At 53.4% G+C, this 8,080-nt stretch overlaps 1 protein-coding gene across 1 annotated transcript; it reads right to left on the bottom strand.

Moving 5' to 3' along the window:
* Nucleotides 1-5,486: 5,486 nt before the first annotated feature.
* Nucleotides 5,487-6,536, bottom strand: LOC311165874 (olfactory receptor 14J1-like; the record flags this gene model as incomplete). Its single annotated transcript, XM_084227369.1, has 1 exon — nucleotides 5,487-6,536. The coding sequence occupies one exon, from the start codon at nucleotides 6,534-6,536 to the stop codon at nucleotides 5,487-5,489; it is 1,050 nt and encodes a 349-aa protein (XP_084083495.1).
* Between the last annotated feature and the right edge of the window lie 1,544 nt (nucleotides 6,537-8,080).

The raw sequence follows: 8,080 nt of genomic DNA, 5'->3' as shown, positions 1-8,080 counted from the left end.
CCCCATTGTCCCCAGTTTATCACAGTTTCCCCCCAGTATCACTCCCAGTATGTCCTCTTAGCTCCCAGTGTACCCCCACAGTCCATCCCAGTCCACCCAGATTGCCCCTCAGCATTCCTCGTGTTCCCAGGTTATCCCAGTCCTCCCCAGTGTTCCCCAGTATGTCCCAGTCCTCCCCAGTGTTTCCAAGGACAGTTTAATTTCTCAGGGTTGCCGTGGCAGCCAAACCCAGCAGCGGGGTCAGTGCAGTGTCCATGGCCACAGCCCCTTGCAGTGGCCCAGGGCAGCTTGGGCTGATGATCCACCCTGACAGCTGGCCCAGGGCAGGTTTGCAGTGGCTTTGGTGGCACCTTGGGCTGGAACACACCTGAGCAGTGTGTCTGTTTCCAGTGGAGAAACTCAGGAGTTTGAGATAGCTTCAGAAACCCCAAAAAGTGAAAACCCCTCTTAGGGTGGGTGCAGCCAGCTCTCCAAGCACAGCAGATCCCAGGGGAGTGAGGACAGACAGGATGGGGCTGGGGAATGTGGAGCGAGGTTTTCCACTGTGGGTCAGAACTCAAGGCACAGCTTCTGTGAGCAGGCTAGAGCTGCTGAGGAGAGACCCTGGGTCAATATCAATCACAGAATGCTGCAATCACCTCTGATCTAATGAGAAATAAAATAAAATACATCCTTAAAAATAGGAATGTGTATTTCTGACAAGATCTTTGAAATTTTTCTCCATAAGTGGACTAGGAAAACTTGAATGACCCTCTCAGGGCTTTGGTGTTGTTTACATCAGACTCAGTCCCTGAGAGGGTGTTCAAAAAACTTTTCAGGAACTCAAATTTAAACTTGGACTCCAAAGTTTCTTGAAGTTTTAATGGGTCCCAATGTGGGAAACAACTGAGAAAGTGTCCCCAGGTTCCAGTTAGAGCAGAACAATGGAGGCAGTGATAACAGCTGGGGACAAACAAGGCAAAGGTGTCTCTGGTGCTGAGCAAAGCTGGATGTGTTTCAGGAATGCAAAGGGCCAAGGCCTGAGCCCCAGCCCCTGGCCAGGCAGATCCTGTCCCTCCCTCCTTGCTCAGGGCTCTTCCCGGGATGGGCACTGGCATGTGGGGATGTGCAATGGCAAGGGCAGGAGCATGGGGTGGCCCCTGCCAGGCTGCTGAGCAGGGACAAGGAGGCAATGAGGCCCCAGGCCTGCAAGGGTCACTTGTCTCCTGCTCCTGCCTCAGGCCCAGGCCCAGCAGCCATGGCCAAAGTGCTGCAGGAGTTGGCTCTGTCAGGGCCTTGCAGCTGCTGCACATGCCTGTGCCCTGTGCAGCCCAGGCTGTCCTACGGTGTCCCTGCCCTGCGCCTCTGTCCCTGCAGGCTGTTGTCATGCCCCAGCTGCCCCACCTGGCTGGCCCCTTCCTTTGCTGACAGCTCTGCCTCCTGCCTGCCTCTGCCTGCCCACACAAAGCCTTGTGCTGATACCAAAAGGGTTCATTCTATTTTTACCCTGCCTGTGAACTTTCAGCGCAGGAACAAATGTGTGGCACCATGTAACCAAGGGACCATTGTGACACTACAGGGGCCCATGGAACTAAGGATTCATGGGACATGCTCTATCCAACCTGGTCTTGAAAACCTCCAGAGGTGAGGAGTCTGTAGCCTCTCTGGGTAACCTATGCCAGGGCCTCACCACCCTCACTGGGAAGAATTTCTTCCCAATATTCCATCTAAACCTGCCCTCCTTCACTTCATGGCCATTCCCCCTTGTCCTGTCCCTCCAGGCCTTTGTCCAAAGCCCCTTCAGGTACTGATATGTGCTCTAATGTCTCCCTGGAGCCTTCTCATGCCCGGGCTGAACAGCTCCAGCTCTCTCAGCCTGGCTCCAGAGCAGTTGAGTTCCAGCCCTGCAAATGTCCATTGGGACACTGCAGGACTTCATGTGTTGGAGATCAAGGCTGGAGGAGGGAAAGGCAGGGCTGCTGTGGGATGGGGAGGGAGATTTAGTTCCCGCAGACATTGATGTGAGGCTTAGGAAGTCTTTCAGAGAAGAGAAGCTTCCCAAGCCTCAAAGGACAGGATGTTACCACGTGAAAAACCATGTCCCCCTGGTGAGTACACACAATGCTTGTTCTTCAAAACTCTTTGGCCCATGGAACTGCACAATGCCCACTGTGTAAGGAGGATTACAAAGCGACCACTTCCAGTTATGCCAACTTTTAACAGTTCCCCAGGCAGTCAGGGGTGACTCTGGCCTCACCAAGCACCAGGGACCACCAAAGTGACATCCAGGACAGAAGAACACCTCTGTGAAGGGGAGGAAAAATATGTTAATGATTTCAGGGAAATGATGATCATGTGTATGTTTATTCTGTGACAGTCACTGAATGTGTATGTAAAATACAGTCTGTAAGCAGGAACTTTCTTGTACTCGTCATGCACAGCTTTGGGAAGAGCTATTTCCCCTTTGTGCATCTGGCTGAATAAAGAATGCTGCTTCTTACTTCTCCCTTGGTGTCAAGCAGTTTCTTTTATTTTTTTCCAATTTTGGGAAGCAGTGTCACAATGGCCCCTCACTTCCATGATGCCCCATAGTGTCACAATGGCCCCTTGGTTCCATAAGGCCGCAAAATGACACAATGGCCCCTTGGTTCCAGGAGACCCTGTAGTGTCATAAAGATCTCCTTGACTCTGCAGTGTTGCAATTGGACTCCTGGTTCCCTGAGACACTAAAGTGTCATGATGGATCCTTGTTTCCATAAGGTCTCACTGTGTCACAGTATTCTCATCAGTTCAGTCAGGCCCCACAGTGTCCCAATGCTCTTCTTGGCTCTGCAGTTTTAAAATGGCCCTTGGTTCCATCAGGCCCTGCAGTGCTGCACTGGGTCTTGGTTATACAAGACCCCAGAGTGCCACAATGATCCCCCCTTGCTTTCTGAAGTCCCTGAAGTGCCACAATGGCCCCTTGGTTCCTTGAGGCCCCACAATGTCACAATGGGCCACTTGGTTCCATTGGCCACCCCTGTGTCACAACAGTTCCTTAAATCCATGAGCCCTTGCAGTGCTACAATGCTCTCCTTGGTTCCATGAGGCCCTGAAGTGTCACAATGGCCCCTTGGTTCCTGTAGCAAGTCAGGGCAAGGCGGACGGAAGATCGCGGGATGTCACGGAAAGCTCAGGAATCTCATTCCCCCCAACCCCCTAAGATAAGAGATAAGCCAAAGAATGTAACCCTCCCTGTTCCAGTAGTTTTCCACTAACCCCAGTAAAATTCCACTCCTTACTAACCATAAAAGGTAAAACGGGACCCCTAGGTGATGTAATACATGTCCCCAAACCTATATAACCCCATGTTAAGGGACAATAAACGCCTTTGACCGTCCATCATATTGATGTAGCGTATGTCTCTGGCCCGAGTGATTCTGAGCAGAATGAATCACCGTGCTGCTCCATAGAACCAGGTCGCCGTTGCCTTGTGCAACATAAGGCAACAGGTTCCACAGCATCACAAAGGACATTTGGTTCCGTGAGGCCCATTGGTGGCACAAGGCATTCCAGGGCTCCATGGGGCCCCTCAGTGTAGCAATGGTCTCCTTGGTTCTGCAGTGTTAAAATGGCTACTTGGTTCCTTGAGGCCCCAAAGTGTCACAATGCTCTCCTTTGTTCCATTGGGCCCCACAGTATCACCATGGACGTTTGGTTCTGTGGGACGCCACGTGTCACAATGCTCTCCTTGTTTTCCCCATGCCGCAATGCTTTCCTTGGTTCCATGGGACTCTGCTATGTCACAATGGCCCCTTGTTTCCATGAGGCAGTGGCTGCGTGGCCCCTTTGTGGCCCTGTGCTGGCCCAGCCATGGTGGCACAGCCCCTGTGTAGGCCCAGCCCAGGCCAGGAGCATTGCATCTGGGAACGGCCCCTGTGCCGTGGTGCCCAGAGCAGCCTTGGGGCTCTGTGCCCTATGGCCTCCCTGCTGGGCAGCCTCTGCCAGCTCCTGCAGAGCCCGTGGCACCTGTGGGCCTGCACAGACAGCCCTGCCCTGGGCTCTGCCGGCCTCTGGGCCAGCAGAGAGGCTGGCCAGGGCTGGCCATGGCCGGAAACAGGCCTTGAGCCCCACAGGAGGATGGAGCTGGGCCACAGCCAAACTCAGCCCAGGGCAAAGCTGGACTCAGCACCAGGTCTGCCAAGAGCTGGGGACTGAGGCAGTTGGTGACAAATGTCCTGGGCCCCCTCCCTGCTCTGTCCATTCTACCAAGGGCACAGAGCAGCCTCCTCTCTGGGGCATTTGCCTGTTTTCAATGCCTTGCACAGGTGCTGGCCCTGCCCCATAAGGCCTGTCCTGAGTCCTGCCCCTGCACGCTCAGCCAGGCTGAGATGGACACTGATGGTTTCTGGGCCAGGCTCTATGAGCCCAGCCCAGCTCCCTGCAAGCTCTCCCAGCTGCCCTGAGCTCTGGGCAGCACCAAGGGCCTCTCCCCAGCCCAGCCCAGCCAGCTCCGGCCCCACTGCTCTGCTCAGGCCAGACTGCTCTGGGCACTGGCCCCACGGCCTCAGCCCCTGGCAAGGGCTCAGCAGCAGCTGCAGCTGCCACAGGACTCAGCCCCACCATGGGGGAACGTGCCTGGCCAAGGCACAAGGAGGCTCCCTGGGTGCCCTGCTCTCCTCTGCAGGAGATCCTGAGAGCTCTGCAGCCCCTGCTGCCATCCTGTCTATCCAGGGCAGCACAAGAGCCCCGGCCTTGGGGCCCTCCAGAGCTGCTCCTGTTCCAGGCCCAGGGCCCATCCCAAAGCTGGGGTAGCCACAAAGCTGTGCCCATTTCTGTTCATTCCTGCTGTAATAAGGACAGTACAAAATTTTTTACAAAGTGGTTGCATATTCATTTATTTCACCTAAATACAATGTGAGACTCCCTGCTTACACAATGACTCTGGGTCACACAAGAGGGGTTAATTAAGTTGAAAGGGGTAGATAATAGCATTTCTTTTAATATAGCAGTATCAGAAGCAGAAAAAATAAAAATATGCTTAAGGGCAGACTTGGCCTCTCATGATATGCACTGAGAGCTGCTGACAGAGGAAAGCAGGCCTTCTTTGGCTTCTTCTGGTGGGTTACCTCTGCTGGAGCCCATATGCCTACCAAGCTGCTTTAGCACTCCCCTCCTTGGCTGGACAGGGGAGAGAAAATTATATGGGAGAGACAAATCGTAGATTGAGATAAGGCAGTTTTCTGTAACAAATGAAGAAGTATTTACAAGCACCAGTAATGAGGAAAAAAACCCCAATATTTTATTCTCTACTTCCCGTCAGCAAGTGATGTTCAGCCACTTCCCAGGAAGCAAGACTTCAGAAGGTGGAGTGGTTGATCAGGAAGGCAAACACTGTAAATAGGAAATGGCCGCTATTCCTCCTCCTTCCTTAGCTTTTATACCAGAACTAGTGCCATACAGTCTAGTATATCCCTTTGGTTAATTTGGGCCACTGGCCTGGTGTCCCTTCCCAGGATCTGACCCACTCACAGCCCCTTGATGGAGGGAGAATGCTGAGACTCAGCAGGAGTCAAATCCGGGGTGTGTTTCCAGCTCCTCTGTGGCTCCCAATGCAAAGCACTGTGAGGGCTGTTATGGGACAATGAAAAGCCTGAAAAGCATCCAGTCACAGCTTTCCTGAGAGATTCCTTAAGCTCCTGGTTCCTCAGGCTGTAGATGAGGGGGTTCAGGGCTGGAGGAACCACTGAGTACAGAACTGACACGGCCAGATCCAGGGATGGGGAAGAAATGGAGGAGGGCTTCAGGTAGGCAAATGTGTCAGTGCTGAGGAACAGGGAGATCACGGCCAGGTGAGGGAGGCAAGTGGAAAACGCTTTGTGCCGTCCCTGCTCACGGGGGATCCTCAGCACAGCCCTGAAGATCTGCACATAGGAGAAAACAATGAATATAAAACAACCAAAAGCTAAACAGAAAGTGACCACAAGAAGCCCAAGTTCCCTTAAGCTGGAGTGTGAGCAGGAGAGCTTGAGGATGTGTGGGATTTCACAGAAGAACTGGCCCAGAGCATTGCCATGGCACAGGGGCAGGGAAAATGTATTGGCCGTGTGCATGAGAGCATTGAGAAAGCCACTGGCCCAGGCAGCTGCTGCCATGTGGGCACAAGTTCTGCTGCCCAGGAGGGTCCCATAGTGCAGGGGTTTGCAGATGGACACGTAGCGGTCGTAGCACATGACAGTGAGAAATGCAAATTCTGATGCAATGAAAAAGGCAAAGAAAAACACCTGAGCAGCACATCCTGAGTAGGAGATGTCCCTGGTGTCCCAGAGGGAATTGTGCATGGCTTTGGGGACAGTGGTGCAGATGGAGCCCAGGTCGCTGAGGGCCAGGTTGAGCAGGAAGAAAAACATAGGGTTGTGTAGGTGCTTGCTGCAGGCTACGGTGCTGATGATGAGGCCATTGCCCAGGAGGGCAGCCAGGGAGATGGCCAGCAAGAGGCAGAAGTGCAGGAGCTGCAGCTGCCGTGTGTCTGCCAATGCCAGTAGGAGGAAGTGGCTGATGGAGCTGCTGTTGGACATTTGCTGTGTCTTGGCATGGATATCTGTAGAATAAGTAGTTATGGTTTACTTCAGTTTCTGGAGAATTTCAACTATCCCAGCACAGGGTCACTTTCCCCCCACTGCCTGCCCAGGGCTTTGCTGCATGGATCTGGCCCTGCCAGCAGCTCCTTCCCTGTGCCCAGGGCTGGGCTCTGCCTGTGCTGCAAGAGTCCAGCTCAGCCCTGGGGGCTCAGCTCTGCCCTACAGACCCCTCCCAACTCAGGCACTACCCAGGGACAGCTCTGGCCCTGCAGGCTCTGATGGCAATGTTAGAGCAATCCTGAGGAGGCTGGAAAAGCGATGCTGTTGCTGCCTTAACAGGCCCCTGTGCTGATTTCTTTCACTGCCTGGTGTATTCAGGTCTGAGGGGAGATTTTGATTTTTCTCAACCCAAAGTGAGACATCTGTGACACTATCTGTGTGACAATATCTGTGTGCAATTTCCCAGCCAGGCATCCCAGAGATGTAGTTTTAAAAAGCAGGATTTTTCTCTTTTATGCAGGTTCTGCTTTTCTGAGCTTATCACTTAGTTTGCTAGGAAATATCCTAGGGAAAAATGCTGAGAGCAGTCCTTAATAATGCAGCATCCTCACCACACAAGGAGAATATGTCCAAGGCTTACCAGCTGTTTCCTTCCACCCAGATCTTGTCCCCAAGTGCTGGGAGGAGCTCCCAGGATTGATGGAGAGCTGTCCCTGGCAGGCAGCGGAGTCCCTGCCCCAGCACAGCACCCTGGGCTGCAGGACCCTGCTCTGCAGGACAGCCCAGGGCCCCTGCCTGCTCTGCACAAGAGATAATCAGAAAATGTACTCACAGATTCTGTAGGCATTGGGATGTTCCAGCTTTAGGAGATGGCTCCAGGAGCTGCAGCTGCCTTGTCTTGCAGCCAGAGGTTGCAGTGCCAAGGTCTGGCAGTGATTCTCCCCCAGTCACTTCTCAGCATCCTCCCAGCCCTGACTGATTGAAGTTCTCTGTGCGTCTGTGCTGTGCCCAGGGTGGCTGCAGGCAGTGCCCCAGCCCTGCTGGGCTGGGAGAGGAGCTGCTCCTCAGGAGAAATGTCTCTTTGAAGCTTTTCTTGGTTTGCCATGAGCTGCCTCTGTGCCAGGAGCCCAGCCCAGCTCAGCAGGCCAGAAACAGCACAAGGGCCTTAATGACCCTCTCAGGGATTTTGTGTTGTTTACATCAGACTCAGTCCCTGAGAGAGTGTTCAGAAAACTTCTCAAGAACTCAAACTTAAATTAAAACACTGAAGTTTCTTGAAGTTTGAATGGGTCCCACTGAGGGACACAACTGAGAAAGTATCCCCAGGTTCCAGTTAGAGCAGAACACTGGAGGCAGTGATGACAGCTGGGGACAAACAAGGCAAAGGTGTCTCTGGTGCTGAGCAAAGCTGGATGTGTTTCAGGAATGCAAAGGGCCAAGGCCTGAGCCCCAGCCCCTGGCCAGGCAGATCCTGTCCCTCCCTCCTTGCTCTGGGCTCTTCCCAGGATGGGCACTGGCATGTGGGGATGTGCAATGGCAAG

This window comes from Fringilla coelebs, assembly GCF_963513975.1.
Source record: "Fringilla coelebs genome assembly, contig: SCAFFOLD_30, whole genome shotgun sequence".
In the NCBI taxonomy this organism is placed as follows: domain Eukaryota; kingdom Metazoa; phylum Chordata; class Aves; order Passeriformes; family Fringillidae; genus Fringilla; species Fringilla coelebs.
This window is presented reverse-complemented; position numbering and strand designations above follow the sequence as displayed.